This window comes from Salmo trutta, chromosome 14, assembly GCF_901001165.1.
Source record: "Salmo trutta chromosome 14, fSalTru1.1, whole genome shotgun sequence".
Taxonomy (NCBI): Eukaryota; Metazoa; Chordata; class Actinopteri; order Salmoniformes; family Salmonidae; genus Salmo; species Salmo trutta.
Window position 1 is genome coordinate 34067583 of NC_042970.1, and position 19907 is coordinate 34087489.

The 19907-nt window shown below is 42.1% G+C and overlaps 1 protein-coding gene across 3 annotated transcripts in view; it reads right to left on the reverse strand.

Moving 5' to 3' along the window:
- Window positions 1-950: 950 nt before the first annotated feature.
- The window catches only part of rad18 (RAD18 E3 ubiquitin protein ligase), an 83136-nt gene continuing 64179 nt past the window's right edge, over window positions 951-19907 (reverse strand). Inside the window, exons 12-14 of one of the 3 annotated variants that reach the window (XM_029775432.1) lie at window positions 12338-12373; window positions 8904-8965; window positions 951-1295 (exon numbers count right to left, since the gene is read on the reverse strand). In XM_029775432.1, coding sequence (XP_029631292.1) covers window positions 1156-1295; window positions 8904-8965; window positions 12338-12373 — 238 coding nt within the window. In that variant the 3' untranslated portion in view covers window positions 951-1155. The remainder of the gene's footprint in view (window positions 1296-8903; window positions 8966-12337; window positions 12374-19907) is intronic. The other 2 variants (XM_029775433.1, XM_029775434.1) reach the window with 2 other exon arrangements.

The window sequence follows — 19907 nt, forward strand, 5'->3', positions numbered from 1 at the left end:
TTTTTAATCTGAATTTAGAGAACTGAAAATGAAATATGAATGCATCTGAGAAGTTCAATATATTCAACTTTGATTAACTTGAAATTATGGTTTGTAAATTTGATACACAGACAATATAGTCCAATATCTACCCTATTGAAATGTAATATATAAATATAGAAATTGAATATTCAATTAAATAAAAATATTATTTAAAAACTGAACACAATATTCATTCAATTTCAAATCATGAAATACAAGTTCAATGATTCAATTTGTGCATTAGACATTCAAAAATATTAAATTCGAATTCAATATCCTAATACAAATCCAAAATTATATAATTAAAATACAATCTGTTGGCAATGAAATCACTCCATATAGAACTTCTAAGCCCCTTAACCCAAAGACTTAACACTTAACACTGAGTGCATGTATAGTAGTCTCTCATGACAGACTTAATATTAGCTGGCCTGTGCGCACACAAGATTTGGTTCTAGGTGCCAAGATCATATGTACTGTATAGAGACCGAGGAAGAGGCGACACGAAAATATGTCCACGATAAGCAGACTGATAAGCAGACCGCCTGCCATCCCGCTCAGCCTATGGCTTTATAATGAAGCACACAATGAGAGCACAGCATCTCTCACAGGGTCTTAGCATGCAAAGCCTCCTCTATTTGGTTTTTACTATATGTGAATTCTTCTGCATTAGGTGAATCTGTTTCAGCTGTAGATGCCATTATCTACTTCATTCTAAAGAGGTGACTGCTATGTGTGGGGAGAACTATGGGAGGATTGGCAGGTTGGTCTTGGATTATGGAATAATAGACATGTTGAATCATAAGGAATCATAGAGATCCAATTATATAATTTATATGCGTTTAATATGCTAAACTGACATATGGGAATTAAAAAATTGTCAAGAATTTGATGACCAGTTGGTCAATATACACTTGGGACACAAAAACTAAAAAGTACTGTGAAATATTTATTACAAAGTTAATATGTACACTTGACAGTACATGTAAAGAACAATTAGTGACTAGTCCATGAAAAAAATGTAATTTCCTATAAAGATATCAATACTAACAAAATGACACGTATGTATTGCATAACTTTGCCATATCCTGAAAATGTGCTTAAAGTAAGAAAGGTAAAGGCGTTTAACAGAGTTCAGCTCAGATCTTTCCTGTCCTCTTCCCAGCATTCCTCCTCAGGTTTTCCGTGCTCGTTTTCCCATGACAAAGGGCAGAGCAGAGTCTTCCTCCCTGGAGCAGAAAACCCGCTTCCCACTCGAGGCGTTCTCTGAAACTCTGGAGAGAGAAATTCTCATAAGTGAGTCTGGGGTTTTTGGTCATGTATCAAGCCCCAGATTAATGGAGCAGAAAGACCAAATGACATTATTAGAAAAAATTACAATTCATGACTTCTATGGAACAATTCTTTCACAGACAAATGGGCAGCAAAAGGTGTCTTTATTTGCCCTGATGAGTCCTGTCTCATGTGGCTGTTCCCTATACAGCCCTGACCAAATCACACTCAGGGCTGCTCTGCCACAGATAGTTACAGCATAGCCATCTCTGCATGCATAGGGGGGGGGGATAATAGTAGAACATTTAGGTTATGTCTCCCATCCCTAAGTGGTATCACCACTAATGATATAGTTAGATTAAAACACTTCTTGACAACAATGTGTTTCCAGGGAAATGGTACAGGTATGTTGAAGTGTGAGGCATGGTGGTCTGGATGCAGTACAGGTCCTAATCTACTGTCCACTGTCACAGCATAAGGCTTATAACATAAAGGATTTCTCCCTGCTCTGTTCTCCGCTCACATTCCTCTGTGGCCACATACCCACTAACACAGACAGAAGGTCAACATGTGGAGGTCAGGTCTCTGCAGGGGGCAGCAGGTCACAGACCGCTCTGCACTGTGGGGTACATGTAAGCGATCACAACATCTAGAGCATTGGCCTGGCAGGGTGCTGCAGGCCAAAGGGCATAGTCTCAAGAAGAGCTATGGTGGCCCTTCAGGTCGTTCTCCTAGTATCTAGGCCAGTGATCCCCAGTGGGGTGACTGAAGTGTTATTTTGGAAATGCTGACACAAGGAAACGACTTTCTCCATGACATCAAAAAGGAAATAGTAGTCTAAAACAAAAGGCTTTTGGGGAAAGGGGGATACCTAGTCAGTTGTACAACTGAATGCCTTCAACTGAAATCTGTCTTCCGCATTTAACCCCTCTGAATCAGAGAGGTGCAGGGGGCTGCCTTAATCGCCATTTTGAAAGACTTATCTGTGCTCTAGCTCTGAATGAAATGCCCCACCTGACCTTCCACGGTCTGCTGATTTCCTCTCCGAAATGATAAAATCCCAGAGATTGCTTTCTCCTGAACTTTCCCACCTCTCTCCCTCTCCGTTCCCTCTGCTGCTTATCGCCAGTGCGACGCACAGAATCCTGAGAAGTAGTCATATGTTCTTCTCCCCGATTTATTTTTTCCACAATTAACTAACACCAAGGGGTAAACAGGTTTTCGGGTTGTTAATCTGCCCAAATCATTTTCCACCCATCTATGTTTCATTTGGAATAACCTGAAGACTGGATAAGTCAAATTAAATCAAATTGCAGTGGTCACGTACACATATTTTGCAGATGTTTCCAGCTCAAACAGTGCAGTAATACTTAATACAAAACAATACACACAAATCCCTGCAAATAAAAAGAAATGAAGAAACATCAGAATAGCCCTGAGACATGGGGAAATGAGTGGAGTAGAATAGAAGAATGCTCTGTGACCTGCGGTTCACTCTACCTCGGTTAGCGCATGGCCAACAAGTCACACAGACAATTATCACCCAGAGCTGTGTTTGGCTTCCTCGCTGGACAGCAGAATGAATGTGCCCTTCTATTGCAATGGCACTGGCTATAGATAGGACCAACTTCAACAGACTGCAGACTGTCGCCTCAGAAGTTATGTGCTCCCCTCTTTCTCACAGAAACTTTGTTATGATTGGAGAGAGGACACTTGTCAGGGAAAAATCCAATAGGTCCTTTTGAACTAAGCAATAGGTCCTTTTGAACATCATACACCAATTACACAAAGTAATTTTTAGAACACATACTCATTCAAGGGTTTTCTTTATTTTTACTGTTTTCTACATTGTAGAATAATAGTGAAGACATCAAAACTATGAAATAACACATATGGAATCATGTACGAACCAAAAAAGTATTAAACAAATCCAAATATATTTTACATTTCAGATTCTTTAAATAGCCACCCTTTGCCTTGATGACAGCTTTGCACACTCTTGGCATTCTCTCAACCATCTTCATAAGGTAGTCACCTGGAATGCACTTCAATTAACAGGTGTGCCTTCTTCAAAGTAAATGTGTGGATTTTCTTTCCTTCTTAATGCGCTTGAGCCAATCAGTTGTGTTGTGACAAGGTAGGGGGGCATACAGAAGATAGCCCTATTTGGTAAAAGACCAAGTCCATATTATGGCAAGAACACCTCAAATAAGCAAAGAGAAACGACAGCCCATCATTACTTTAAGACATGAAGGTCAGTCTGCGGAAAATTTCAAGAACTTTGAAAGTTTCTTCAAGTACAGTTGCAAAAGCCATCAAGCGCTATGATGAAACTGGCTCTCATGAGGACCGCCACAGGAAAGGAAGACCCAGAGTTACCTCTGCTGAAGAGGATACGTTCATTAGCGTTAACTGCACCTCAGATTGCAGCCCAAATAAATGCTTCACAGAGTTCAAGTAACAGACACATCTCAATATCAACTGTTCAGAAGAGACTGCGTGAATCAGGCCTTCATGGTCAACATTCCATTACTAAAGGACACCAATAAGAAGAGACTTACTTGGGCCAAGAAACACGAGCAATGAACATTCGACCGGTGGAAATTTGTCCATTGGTCTGGAGTCCAAATTTGAGATTTTCGGTTCCAACCGCTGTGTCTTTGTGAGACGTGGTGTGGGTGAACGGATGTTCTCCACATGTGTATTTCCCACTGTAAAGCACGGAGGAGGTGGTGTTATGGTGTGGGGGTCCTTTGCTGGTGACACTGTGATTTATTTAGAATTCAAGGCACACTTAATCAGCATGGCCACAACAGCATTCTGCAGCCATACACTATCCCATCTGGTTTAGGCTTAGTGGGGATATCATTTGTTTTTCAACAGGACAATGACTCAACACACCTCCAGGCTGTGTAAGGGCTATTTTACCAAGAAGGAAAGTGATTGAGTGCTGCATCAGATGACCTGGCCTCCACAATCCCACGACCTCAACCAAATTGAGATGGTTTGGGATGAGTCGGACCGCAGAGTGAAGGAAAAGCAGCCAACAAGTGCTCAGCATATGTGGGAACTCCTTCAAGACTGTTGGAAAGGCATTCCAGGTGAAGCTGGTTGAGAGAATGCCAAGCATGTGCAAAGCTGTCATCAAGGCAAAGGGTGGATATTTAAAGAATCTGAAATATAAAATATATTTGGATTTGTTTACACTTTTTTGGTTCGTACATGATTCCATGTGTTATTTCATAGTTTAGGTCTTCACTATTATTCTACAATGTAGATAATAGTAAAAATAAAGAAAAACCCTTGAATGAGTATGTGTTATAAAACTTTTGACCGTTAGTGTAAATTGTTGCATTCTTGAGTTTAAAAAAAGAAGGTCCGCCAATGCAAAAACCAGATCAAAATGAATTTATATGACTGTAAATATATTGCTTGCTCACTGGGAAATGAATATCCAGTGACAACTGTGTGGAGTTTGGGACAGCAACTATGTGACCTATTATAGTACTATAGACACTATGTCCTGGGATTTCCTATGATTTTCTATGTAGAACAACCCGTTCTAACAACTTGTATAGCTTATGAGCGTAATAGAGAAAAATCAGTTGCAACCCAATTCTGATCTTTTTTCCACTAATTGGTCAGCTCTATTTCCAATTAGTTTTAAAAAATGTCACAATTTGGCTCAGATAAATATAAAGGGGTGGCACAGTTCTACATGTGTTCAGAGTTGCCCTCGTATACCACATAGACATTTTAGTTGACGTCTGCCAAGGATTCTTAACTCACAATCCATAAAAAGCCCTGCTGAAATTGAATCTGCTATGCCATTTAGGTCACAGCAACCGCACACTTTTGTTTGGTGGAAAAAATGTCTACACAGATGCACACACTCAAATCTACAGTGCATTTGGAAAGTATTTAGACCCCTTCCCTTTTTCCACATTTTGTTACGTTACAGCCTTATTCTAAAATGTATTAAATACACATTTTTCCTCATCAATCTACACACAATAACCCATAATGACAAAGCGAAAACAGGTTTCTAGAAATGTTTCCAAAAATCTGAAATACCTTATTTACAGAAGTATTCAGACCTTTTGTTATGAGAATCAAAATTGAGCTCAGGTGCATCCATTTTCCACTGATCATGCCTGAGATGTTTCTACAACTTAATCGGAGTCCACCTGTGGTAAATTACAAGAAGGCCAGCATCCAGGAGTCGCCTCTTCACCGTTGACGTTGAGACTGGTGTTTTGCGGGTACTATTTGATAAAGCTGCCAGTTGAAGACTTGTGAGGTGTCTGTTTCTCCAACTAGACACTCTAATGTACTTGCCCTCTTGCTCAGTTGTGCAACGGGGCCTTCCACTCCTCTTTCTATTCTGGTTAGAGCCAGTTTGCGCTGTTCTGTGAAGGGAGTAGTACACAGCGTTGTACGAGATATTCAGTTTCTTGGCAATTTTTCATTTCTCAGAACAAGAATAGACTGACGAGTTTCAGAAGAAAGGTCTTTGTTTCTGGCCATTTTAATCCTGTAATCGAACCCACAAATGCTGATGCTCCAGATACTCAACTAGTCTAAAGAAGGCCAGTTATATTGCTTTTTTTAAATCAGGACAACAGTTTTCAGCTGTGCTAACATAATTGCAAAAGGGTTTTCTAATGATCAATTAGCCTTTTAAAATCATAAACTTGGATTAGCTAACACAACATGCCATTGTAACACAGGAGTGATGGTTGCTGATAATGGGCCTCTGTACGCCTATGTAGATATTCCATTAAAGATCAGCCATTTCCAGCTACAATAGTCATTTACAACATTAACAATGTCTACACTGTATTTCTGATCAATTTTGTTATTTTAAGGGACAAAAATGTGCTTTTCTTTAAAAAACAAGGACATTTCTAAGTGACCCAAACTTTTGAATGTTAGTGTATATTTACGCCAAAAATATATGGGGGATTGGAAATGATGCAGACAATTACGTTGATGCAATATTAAAGATGATCCACCCCCTAAGAGAGAGAGAAAAAAGAAGCGTTGTGATGTGTGTGGACCCAAGAAGGACAGGAAGACACAGACCACATTCATCAAGTGCAAGAAATACATTCGGAACACACACAGTAAAACGCTGTCCCTTATGTGGTGTGTAGAACTGCCTTCATTTGTGATCAATCATTTATCATTTCCGTAAAATTCTGTATGTAAAACCTGTCCTTCCAATTCGTTCAGTTCAAAGCAATAAATATCAATAGTGATGAAAACCTTGTTTCATTTATTTTTGATCAAGATAAACAAGATTTATTCCATCCATGTCTTGATTATAATATATTTCTGTTCACCAAACAAAAATAGCGTTTTTATTGATAAATGTGATCCAGCAGAGGTAAATGGCAACTATTAACCATTTATGGTGTCTATAGTGTAGTCAACTAATATAGGTCAACATCTAAGAATTAAGTATTTTTACATAAATTGTTATGGCTGTATTGTTTTTAAAAACCCAATAATGTTGTTGGTCCATCAGACCCGTGATGAATAACAAAAACACCACCCACGGGTTAAAACCTCAAAAGGATAAGATGATCCAACTTTCAAATCAAGTCCTTTTTGGCTAGCCACAGTAGTCAACTAGCTAGCTAGGTGGTTTCAAATGTGGCTTGAAATCCCCGATTCCATGTGCTTTTTGGCTGTTTATATTGCAGGAAAAAGAACCGATTAGAATCGAATATGCCAAAAAATTGGATTTGAGTCGCATTAAACTTCCAATGTGAACAATACTTTAGAGCGCATTTGTTTTTTCCTCCCAAAATGTGTAAAATGACTTGTTGTTTAACTTACTTTCACTGCACTTTGAAATGTTGGTGGGGGCTCATTAGCATATTTGGGGGCATGGTCTAAAATATGTTGTATTTGTGCCAACTGTTAGTGGAAGTGTTGTAGTTTAAGTGGTTTTATCGCTATGTTGATTAAGGTTGAGCACCCAGTTCTACAATATTTGTAATAGCGTGTGACAATCAAGAGCCACACTTTAAAAAGAGGTTACTGTGAATTTTCCAGTAAGTTAATGGCAGTTGGTCACTGGGAAGTTTGTTTAATTTTCAATAACTTACTGCCAGCTTGCTGCAAGTAGTTATTGTAAAATTCACAGTAACTTACGGTGGCTCATCGCTATCACGCTCACTGACCTGATGGTGTGTCAGGAAGGTCAGTTTGATGCTAACCAGCCCAAGTGTGCGCACCACAAAGGATGGTTAGGAGTTGTCAACAAACGTTATAAGCTTTCTTGTAATTAGAAAACCTTCTGGCAGCTAGTTGCAAGTAAGTTACTGTGCATTTTACAACAGCTTACTGACATCTGGTTGCCACTAAGTTACCGTGCATTTTACAATAACTTACTAACATCTGGGCGAGTTAAGCTGCCAGTAAGTTAATGGCAGTTAGTTGCCAGTTACTGGCTATTAAGTTACTGTGAATTTTACAATAACTTAGTGACAGCTGGTTGCCAATTAGGTAACCCAAAATTCACAGCAACTTCTAGACAACTAACTTCCATGAAGTTCCTGTGAAATGCACAGTAACTTTTTAAGTGACTCTGTGAGGGTAATTCTCACCAGGTGTCAGAAAAACCTTTCAGTAAGTCGTGTTGCTTGGGTAAAGATTTCAGTAAGACCTATTTGACAGACTCGGTTATTTCCATCTCTACCTGGATATTCAGCAGTGAACACATTTACCTTAGGTACATACTGTAGGTATCTAATCAAGACCAGGTCTTATGCCAGTCAGAGGAGAAGGTAAGGCTGTTGTCTGTCTGGAAGCCCCTCTGCAACCATTACTTTGGCCACCAACCAAATTTGTTCTTGGAATTCCTTAGGACTCACCGGGGGCCTATTCATGTACATAAATCAGGTCTTTCTGGAACGTAATCAGCGGACATGGAAAAGTAAATAAATAAAGACCATGTTCACAATATTATAGTCCACAACAGGGCCCAATGGGCGGTTGGGGGGAGGGATACTAACCTGGGTGCAAGGTGGGGGTGGAAGGATATGACTACTGGACGGACAGAGAAGAGAGGGAAAACAACATTTGGTTCATGGATCCGCATTTGTGGGGGTAGAGAGGGATGGGTATGGGGAGGTAACTTAGAGCAGTATACTATTGGTTTGTTAAGAGCCATCCCCCACACATATACAGTACTTGTCAAAATTCCTTGACTTACTGTATAACCGATACCATCTGGGCCAGACATTTCTTACAAAACCAAAGGTTACAGATAAGACTTTTACATGCTTTCAGAGGGAAACTCTCCCTGTCTTGCAATCATTACTTTAAAATTAAGAACTAAATCATGGCTTCCTGCTCATGAGTTCACCAGTTGTTCCCAGCTCCAGCTCTCAGGGGGAGTTGTGAATGGCTGTATATAGAGCAGAGATGTGAGGCTGTGTATTCAGCCCAGCAGAGGAGGAATGACATCAGGAACGTACGGTGGCAGCCATAGACATCACTGAAAGGTCATCGAGACAGAGATGAAGAGTGTGACCTTGATTATCCCCAAACACAATGACAGAGACACAACAAGAGGGGAGTCCAATTTATTGCCCTACCATGTTTGATATTCCAACTGGCTCTCATCAAGGTGACTGTATGCGAACGACCCTTTGTTCTCCTACATTAAAGAGGCAAGCGGAAGAACACAAACAGAAAAGCTTCAAATTATGACATCCTAACTAGCATGCACAATGCACACACCAAGTAAGGCACAGGCTTTACATGCCAGCAGCATACCATCCTGCATCCCACTGCTGGCTTGCCTCTGAAGCTAAGCAGGTTTGGTCCTGGTCAGTCCATAGATGGGAGACCAGATGCTTCTGGTAGTGGTGTTGGGGGGCCAGTAGAGGGCACTCTTCACTCTGGTCTAAGGAGATCCGAGGGCAGTGAAGGGGACATTGCCCTGCATAGGGTGCCATCTTTCGGATGGGTGCTAGATGGGTGTCCTGACTCTCTGTGGTCATTAAAAAACGCTTGGAACTTATCATAAGATTATTAACCCTGGTGTAATGGCTAAATGGCCACACACTTGGCATATATCACTTCTCTAGCTGATGTATGGTAAGAATTCTGGCATGAAAATCATTGCTGTGCATCACCCAGGTGGGTGCTACACATTGGATGAGGTAAGTTTCCCAAGGGGTGCATGTTTTTTTTCCCCTAACACGATTCAGCTGGGGACAGAGTTTAGAAAACCTTGCCCTTCTATGTAAAGCGCTTTGGAGTACCTCAGCTAGCAGAAAAGCACTATGTAAATCCAATTAATTATTAACATGCTATAATTGGTTCTCCATATGAGAGTTGTTCCCTTCAGAGTCAACTCTCAGCCTTGTACTTGCCATCCTTGACTTGAGCGTTGACAAACAGCAGCACCATGAACACCTGGCAATGGGCTGCCCAAAAATTACTAGAGCGCTTCTGCACACTGATTAGACAACAGGCATTCACGTGACATGGACCAGGTTCCATAGCTGTTTTGAGGACAAGGGAATGCCCAGCGCTATATATCTGGGACTCAACGTAAATTTCTAATTTTCCCAAGTCCATTCATGGGAAATCACCACATTAGCACGGGCACCAACTGGGAAAAGTCATTCTTCAATAGATGCTCCATTGTCAGTTAGGTGCTGTTTTCTTAAATAACTTTCCTCCCACTCTTGTAGGGTATTAATTTAAAAGCAGTGTCACATTTGGGAGACAAGCAGGTATGTACAGAAAGTAAAATGTCAGGAAGACACACTTCAGTTCTCCTGATGGTGGAAAGAATGGGCATCATGAGGTTTAGAGGGAGATGTGACCGCAGCTCACGGAAACTCCACTATGTAACGTCTGCAAAATAAATAGCCAATTGGTTATGTGGCAACAGACGTGCATTATGAATGGGAGGATCCTTGGCAGGCATCGTCACGGCCGAGCTCCTGTCAAATCTCATGTGATGTGACAAAGTGTCAGGATTTCCGTTATGAAAATATGGCGCCGGACATCCAACCAGCAGCACTTAAATTTATCGGATCCAAATAGATTGGGTGCGTAACCTGATATATATCCCAAATTCATACAACCAGTAGGCCTACATAAAACATTTGTTTTAAAGCAATGAATCTGATGCAACAGATCAGAAAGTTTAGCTTAAAATGTTGATAAGATATTACTTATTAACGTTATTATCGCAGCAATGCGCTCAAGGCAGTAGGCTACGTGCCAATGTACATTTGGCTAACGGACAACGAAAGGAAGTTGAGAAAAATAGGGTACTGGTTTCAATGGTATTTGGAAGTCTTTATAAAATACAATTGCCTCCATGGATATGGTCCAATTTTGCTTAGGCTACTTTGAAGCAAGGAAAACATGCCTCAGTAAAATGTTCAATTAAGTTGTTAAATGCATACTGCCTCCAGCTCATTGCAAAGTGGTGTGTGACACACTGATGAAGCCTGCCTTCCGTTGCATTTTAATGGGGAATGGGAAGCACGCCTCAATTACCAGTTGAGAAATAAAGATAGTTTTTTTAATCGTGGCCCAAAAACTATTTTTAATAAACTAATTAGCATTTAGAATTGTATGCAATGATTGGGTTTATTAAAGCGCTGTCTGACAGATTTACTGCTCAAAGGCTCTGTATCTGTATGATATGCGCATGTGATAAATAAGATGCATAACGAATATAAACACCAGCCATGACATGGGAACCAGCTGTGCAACAGGACTGATCATTACTCTGAGGTGGAGGGTGAGCCTGAGCTGCACCTTGCCTGACTACACTTCAAACAGTCATAGGCTGTAGGGGGCCTCACGACGAGACTGGAGGGACCAAAACCTTGGGAGTAGGTTTATGATACAGTGCTGTGAAAAAGTATTTGCTCCCTTTATGATACTGAATGTTATCAGATCTTCAACCAAAACCCATTATTAGATAAGGAATGAGTTTACAATAACAATTAATTTTGAAAAAGCAATTGCCCCATTACACTCAATAACTGGTTGTGCCATCTTTAGCTGCAATGACTGCAACCAAATGCTTCCTGTAGTTATTGATCAGTCTCTCACATCGCTGTGGAGGACCTTTGGCCCACTCTTGCATGCGGAACTACTTTAACTAAGCAACATTTGTGGGTTTTCAAGCATGAACTATGTGTTTCAAGACCTGCCACAGCATCTCAATTGGGATTAGGTCTTGACTTTGACTAGGCAATTCCAAAACTTCAAATGAGTTGCCTTTTCATCTTTTTCATGTAGACACACGCAAACATTGTGCGTTTTGGATCAGTGTCTTGCTGCATGACCCAGCTGCGCTTCAGTTTCAGCTCACAGACAGTTGTCCTGACATTCTCCTGTAGAATTATCTGATACAGAGCATAATTCACGGTTCCTTCTATTAAAGCAAGTCATCCAGGTCCTGAGGCAGCAAAGCATCACCAAACCATCACACTACCACCACCATGCTTGACCCTTGGTATGAGGTTCTTACTGTGGAATGCATTGTTTGGTGTTCTCCAGGCATAATGGAACCCATGTTGTCCAAAACGTTGACTCAAGTTCGCCAAAAAGCACCCGGAAGCACATAAAGACTCTTTTAATAATGTTCTATGGACAGATGAGTCAAAAGTATAACTTTTTGGATGACATGGCTCCCATTATGCCTGGCTAAAACCAAACCTAACATTAGCAGATTGTTAGTTGAAAAAGCATTAATCCGTGTCAAGTCAAGCAAGGCAGCTGTCCTAGCAGTTGCGTCAGCAATTTCAGATCCAATCTGCCCATCAGTGAGGCCTACAATTACCCGCTATTGGCAATTTCCTCGCATCAGCTAACTCCAAATGACAAAAACCCAGCTAGCAGAATTGAGCTGAAGACTGCCCGTCTCCAACAGATGTCCTGATGTGGCAACATGGCAGTAGCTAACATGATGATGAGGCTGCATGTTTCCAAACATCAGTGTTGTGTGTGAAGGTTTTGTTATTAAATTTGTCTGAAGAGCAGAATAACTTACTCATTGCATCTGTCAGCGAAGACGTCGGAGACGGAACTGAGAAAACAGAGAGAGGAGAAACTTGCTATTAATAGTGTTCAGAGCGTCAACCAGTCATCACAACGGAGCAGCACTTAAGTGGAACAGAGAAGAGAGAGAAAGAGATAGAGAGTTAAGCCTGGCTGCATAATTGCCACCAGTCATTGACACCAACACCATCAGGCTATAAATAGGGCCATAACACTCCAGAGTCTGTCAATGATGTCCATCCTGTAGACAGGCTATCAACTCTCTTAGCTCAGCATGTATCACACATCTCATCAGCAGCCCTCCCTTGCCTCATAACTTATGTTGACAGAGCATATCTCTCACATCCAACTCTCCTACCTCGAAAGCACATTTGCATGCTGCTGCTGGCATCCAGCTAAATGGTGGGAAGAACATGTGTAACAAACAGGATGCAAGTTTCTGACAGATTATATATTACAATGCAATACATCACACTGAGAGAAGAGTTTTCGAAAAGCAACACCTGAAATAACTTATTTGGACTGAGACTTTTTCCCCCACCTTTATTTAACCAGGTAGGCCAGTTGAGAACAATTTCTCATTTACAACTGCGACCTGGCCAAGATAAAGCAAAGCAGCTCGACAAAAACAACAACACAGAGTTACACATGGGATAAACAAACATACAGTCAATAACACAATAGAAAAGTCTATATACAGTGTGTGCAAATGAGGTAAGATAAGGGAGGTAAGGCAATAAATAGGCCATATTGGCGAAATAATTACAATTTAGCAATTAAACACTGGAGTGATAGATGTGCAGAAGATGAATGTGCAAGTAGAGATAATGGGGTGCAAAGAATAAAAATAAATAAATAACAGTATGGGGATGAGGTAGTTGGATGGGCTATTTACAGATGGGCTATGTACAGGCGCAGTGATCTGTGAGCTGCTCTGACAGCTGGTGCTTAAAGTTAGAGAGGGAGATATGAGTCGCCAGCTTCAGTGATTTTTGCAATTCGTTCCAGTCATTGGCAGCAGAGAACTGGAAGGAAAGGTGGCCAAAGGAGGAATTGGCTTTGGGGGTGACCAGTGAAATATACTTATCGATACATACAGACATCCATGTCGATATCAATGTGTGTATGCCTGAATTGAAATCAATTCATATACTGTAGGTTCAGCCAAAAGAGGGCCCCGGACAGCACGTTCCTGTTCCTGGTCTGCAGGGTCCTAGAGTATGAGGACGAACCTGGGTCTGCAGCTCCCCATTGCAGCCAGCTGGTCTGTGCAATAAGGACTTAGGACTGGATTGGGGTGAAGAGGTGCTGGGGCAGAGGCTGAGCTCTGCGACCCAGTGGGCTGGGCTGGGGGATCAAGGCTCGAGGCTGGGTCAGCCTGTAAGATGATTGCTGAGCTTTGTCTCTCTAATGAAAAGCCTACGGGAGCAATGAGCAGCAGCTCTGTGGAGAAAGCGGAGGAAATTCGCAAGCTGGAGGCTGCATCCTAACGAGGCACAGCCAGCCACTCAGGAGTCCTGCCACAGGGAAGACCTCTGTAACAAGTCGCAAAATTAGTTGTGCTTCTGAAGGCCATAGTGACTCTGGGGGATGATATGGGATTCAGAAAAAAGCATGGGGCACACAACACACAAACAAAAGAAAAGGTCAACCCAAAAAAAATGCATATTTCAGGAGAGTTAGCACTTTGCAGTCTTACTAAGAACCACTCTCGGGCTCTGCTTATGGGCATGGGGGGGGGGTCAATGACAAAAAAAACACAATTGTGATTGTCAAAGTGGTATCAAAGATCAGGAAAAGGAAAGCACTTCACAGAGTAATTTCCTCCCTGGGTGGTTTCTTTGCCTTTTGGACAGGGGGGAAGAGAAAGAGGGGAGACAGACACAGAGACAAAGACAGAGAGACAGAGAGAATACTGTCCCCCTGTGATACTGTCCAGCTGAGTCGTTTGGACTATGGCCTAGCACAGGGAAGGAAAACACTAATACGGGACCAATTTGACAAAAATGAATCTATAGAAATAAACTCAGCAAAAAAAGAATCGTCCTCGCACTGTCAACTGCGTTTATTTTCAGCAAACTTAACATGTGTAAATATTTGTATGAACATAACAAGATTCAACAACTGAGACATAAACTGAACAAATTCCACAGACATGTGACTAACAGAAATGGAATAATGTATCCCTGAACAAAGGGGGGGGGGGGGGGTCAAAATCAAAAGTAACAGTCAGTATCTGATGTGGCCACCAGCAACATTAAGTACTGCAGTGCATCTCCTCCTCATGGACTGCACCAGATTTGCCAGTTCTTGCTGTGAGATGTTACCCCACTCTTCCACCAAGGCAACTGCAAGATCCTGGACATTTCTGGGGGGAATGGCCCTAGCCATCATCCTCCAATCCAACAGGTCCCAGACGTGCTCAATGGGAATGAGATCTGGGTTCTTCGCTAGCCATGGTCTAACACTGACATTCCTGTCTTGCAGGAAATCACGCACAGAACGAGCAGTATGGCTGGTGGCATTGTCATGCTGGAGGGTCATGTCAGGATGAGCCTGCAGGAAGGGTACCACATGAGGGAGGGGGATGTCTTCCCTGTAACACACAGCGTTGAGATTGCCTGAAATGACAAGATCAGTCCGATGATGCTGTGACACACCACCCCAGACCATGACGGACCCTCCACCTCCAAATTGATCCCGCTCCAGAGTACAGGCTTTGGTGTAACGCTCATTCCTTCGACGATAAACGCGAATCCGACCAGGACCCCTGGAGAGACAAAACCGCGACTCGTCAGTGAAGAGCACTTGTTGCCAGTCCTGTCTGGTCCAGTGACGGTGGGTTTGTGCCCATAGGCGACGTTGTTGCCGGTGATGTCTGGTGAAGACCTGCCTTACAACAGGCCTACAAGCCCTCAGTCCAGCCTCTCTCAGACTATTGCGGACAGTCTGAGCACTGATGGAGGGATTGTGTGTTCCTGGTGTAACTAGGGCAGTTGTTGTTGCCATCCTGTACCTGTAACGCAGGTGTGATGTTCGGATGTACCGATCCTGTGCAGGTGTTGTTACACGTGGTCTGCCACTGCGAGGACGATCAGCTGTCCGTCCTGTCTCCCTGTAGCGCTGTCTTAGGTGTCTCACAGTATGGACATTGCAATTGATTGCCCTGGCCACATCTGCAGTCCTCATGCCTCCTTGCAGCATGCCTAAGGCACGTTCACGCAGATGAGCAGGGACCCTGGGCATCTTTCTTCTGTTGTTTTTCAGAGTCAGTAGAAAGGCCTCTTTAGAGTCCTAAGTTTTCATAACTGTGACCTTAATTTTCTACCGTCTGTAAGCTGTTAGTGTCTTAACGACCGTTCCACAGGTGCATGTTCATTAATTGTTTAAGGTTCATTGAACAAGCAGGGGAAACAGTGTTTAAACCCTTCACAATGTAGATCTGTGAAGTTATTTGGATTTTTACAAATTATCTTTGAAAGACAGGGTCCTGAAAAAGGGATGTTTCTTTTTTTGAGTTTATATATACAGTACCAGTCAAAAGTTTGGACACACCTACTCATTCAAGGGTTTTTCTTTATTTGTACTATTTTCTACATTGTAAAATAAGAGAGAAGACATCAAAATTATGAAACAACACATATGGAATTATGTAGTAACCAAAAAATAAATATATTTTATATTCTTCAAAGTAGCCACCCTTTGCCTTGATGACAGCTTTGCACACTCTTGGCATTCTCTCAACCAGCTTCACCTGGAATGCTTTTCCAACAGTCTTGAATAAGTTCCCGCATATGCTGAGCACTTGTTGGCTGCTTTTCGTTCACTCTGCGGTCTAACTCATCCCAAACCATTTCAATTGGGTTGAGGTCGGGTTATTGTGGAGGCTAGGTCATCTGATACAGCACCCTATCACTCTCCTTCTTGGTCAAATAGCCCTTAAACAGCCTGGAGGTGTGTTGGGCTGGGCTGGGCAGGGGGATCAAGGCTCAAGGTTGGGTCAGCCTGTAAGATGATTGCTGAGCTTTGTCTCTCTAATGAAAAGCCTACAGGAGCAATGAGCAGCAGCTCTGTGGAGAAAGCGGTGAAAATTCACAAGCTGGATGCTGGATCCTAACGAGGCACAGCCAGCCACTCAGGAGTCCTGCCACAGGGAAGACCTCTGTAACAAGTCGCAAAATTAGTCGAGCTTCTGAAGGCCATTGTGACTCTGGGGGATGATATGGGATTCAGAAAAAAGCATGGGGCACACAACACACAAACAAAAGAAAAGGTCAACCCAAGAAATGCATATTTCAGGAGAGTTAGCACTTTGCAGTCTTTCTAAGAACCACTCTCGGGCTCTGCTTATGAGCGTGGGGGGGTCAATGACAAAAAAAACTATTGTGATTGTCAAAGTGGTATCAAAGATTAGGAAAAGGAAAGCACTTCACTGAGTAATTTTCTCCCTGGGTGGTTTCTTTGCCTTTTGGACAGAGGGGAAGAGAAATGGGGGAGACAGACACAAAGAAAGAGAGAGAACACTGTCCCCGTGATACTGTCCAGCTGAGTCGTTTGGACTATGGCCTAGCCCAGGGATAGAAAACACTAATACGGGACCAATATGACAAAAATGAATCTATAGAAATATATATATACAGTACCAGTCCAAATTTTGGACACACCTACTCAATCAAGGGTTTTTCTTTATTTTTAATAGTTTCTACATTGTAGAATAATAGTAAAGACATCAAAACTATGAAACTACAAATATGGAATCATGAAGTAACCAAAAAAGTGTTAAATATATTAAAGATTTTAGATTCTTCAAAGTAGCCACCCTTTGCCTTGATGACAGCTTTGCACACTCTTGGCATTCTCTCATTCAGCTTCATCTGGAATGCTTTTCCAACAGTCTAGAAGGAGTTCCCACATATGCTGAACAATTGTTGGATGCTATTCCATCGCTCTGCGGTCCAACTCATTCCAAACCATCTCAATTGGGTTGAGGTCGTGATTGTGGATGACAGGTCATCTGATGCAGCACCCTATCACTCTCCTTCTTGGTCAAATAGCCCTTACACAGCCTGGAGGTGTGTTGGGTCATTGTCCTGTTGGAAAACAAATGATAGTTCCACTAAGCACAAAACAGATGGGATGGTGTATCGCTGCAGAATGCTGTTGTAGCCATGCTGCTTCCTTGAATTCTAAATAAATCACAGACGGTGTCACCAGCGAAGCACCCCCACACCATCATACCTCCTCCTCCATGCTTCACGGTGGGAACCACACATGCGGAGATCATCCGCTCACCTACTCTGCGTCTCACAAAGACACAGCGGTTGGAACCAAAAATCTCAAATTTGGACTCATCAGACCAAAGTACAGGTTTCCACTGGTCTCATTTCCATTGCTTGTGTTTCTTGGCCCAAGCTAGTCTCTTCTTATTATTGGTATCCTATAGATGTGTTTTTTTTCTTCAGCAAATCGACCATGAAGGCCTCATTCACGCAGTCTCCTCTGAACAGTTGATGTTGAGATGTGTCTGTTACTCTGTGAAGCATTTATTTGGGCTGCAATGTGAGGTGCGGTTAATTGCTGATTTCTGAGCCTAGTAACTCTAATGAACTGATCCTCTGCAGTAGATGTAACTATGGGTCCTGCTTTCATTTGGCGGTCCTCATGAGAGCCAGTTTCATCATAGCGCTTGATGGGTTTTGCGACTGCACTTAAAGAAATGTCCAAAGTACTTGAAATGTTCCCGGATTGACTGACCTTCATGTCTAAAGTAATGATGGACTGTTGTTTCTCAGCTAATTTGAGCTGTAAATATGGACATGGTCTTTTACCAAATAGGGTTATCTTCTGTGTACCAACCCTTCCTTGTCACAACACAAGTGATTGGCTCAAACACATTCAGAAGGAAAGAAATTCCACAAATGTTATTCTAACAAGGCACACCTGTTAATTGAAATGCATTGCAAATGACTACCTCATGAAGCTGGTTGAGAGGATGCCAAGAGTGTGCAAAGATGTTATGAAGGCAAAGGATGGCTACTTTGAAGAATCTCAAATACAAAATATATTTTGATTAGCTTAACACTTTTTAGGTTACTACATGATTCCATATGTGTTATTTCATAGTTTTGATGTCTTCATTATTATTCTACAATGTAGAAAATAGTAAAAATAAATAAAAACCCTGGAATGAGTAGGTGTGTCCAATCTTTTGACTGGTACTGTACGTACGTACAAAAAAAACATACATACATACATATATACATACAAACAAGAGGGGTACATACATACAAGAGGGGTACATACATACATACATACGTGGCCAATAGAGAATTACACAAAATATTAATTTTCACAAAGTCTGCTGCCTCAGTTTGCATGATGGCAATTTGCATATACTCCAGAATGTAATGAAGAGTGATCAGATGAATTGCAATTAATTGCAAAGCCCCTCTTTGCCATGAAATGAACTGAATCCCCCAAAACATTTCCACTGCATTTCAGCCCTGCCACAAAAGGACCAGCTGACATCATGTCAGTGATTCTCTCGTTAACACAGGTGTGAGTGTTGACGAGGACAAGGCTGGAGATCACTATGTCATGCTGATTGAGTTTGAATAATAGACTGGAAGCTTCAAAAGGAGGGTGGTGCTTGGAATCATTGTTCTTCCTCTGTCAACCATGGTTATCTGCAAGGAAACACGTGCCATCATCATTGCTTTGCACAAAAAGGGCTTCACACGCAAGGATATTGCGGCCAGTAAGATTGCACCTAAATCAACCATTTATCGGATCATCAAGAACTTCAAGGAGAGCGGTTCAATTGTTGTGAAGAAGGCTTCAGGGCGCCCAAGAAAGTCCAGCAAGCGCCAGGACCATCTCCTGAAGTTGATTTAGCTGCGGGATCGGGACACCACCAGTACAGAGCTAGCTCAGGAATGGCAGCAGGCAGGTGTGAGTGCATCTGCACACACATTGAGGCGAAGACTTCTGGAGGATGGCCTGGTGTCAAGAAGGGCAGCAAAGAAGCCACTTCTCTCCAAGAAAAACATCAGGGACAGATTGATATTCTGCAAAAGGTACAGGGATTGGACTGCTGAGGACTGGGGTAAAGTCATTTTCTAGGATGAATCCCCTTTCCGATTGTTTGGGGCATCCGGAAAAAAGCTTGTCCGGAGAAGACAAGGTGAGAGCTACCATCAGTCCTGTGTCATACCAACAGTAAAGCATCGTGAGACCATTCATGGGGTTGCTTCTCATCCAAGGGAGTGGGCTCACTCACAATTTTGCCTAAGAACAGAGCCATGAATAAAGAATGGTACCAACACATCCTCCAAGAGCAACTTCTCCCAACCATCCAGGAACAGTTTGGTGACAAACAATGCCTTTTCCAGCATGATGGTGCACCTTGCCATAAGGCAAAAGTGATAACTAAGTGGCTCGGGGAACAAAACATCGATATTTTGGGTCCATGGCCAGGAAACTCCCCAGAACTTAATCCCATTGAGAACTTGTGGTCAATCCTCAAGATTGAACGGGTGAACGAACAAAAACCCACAAATTCT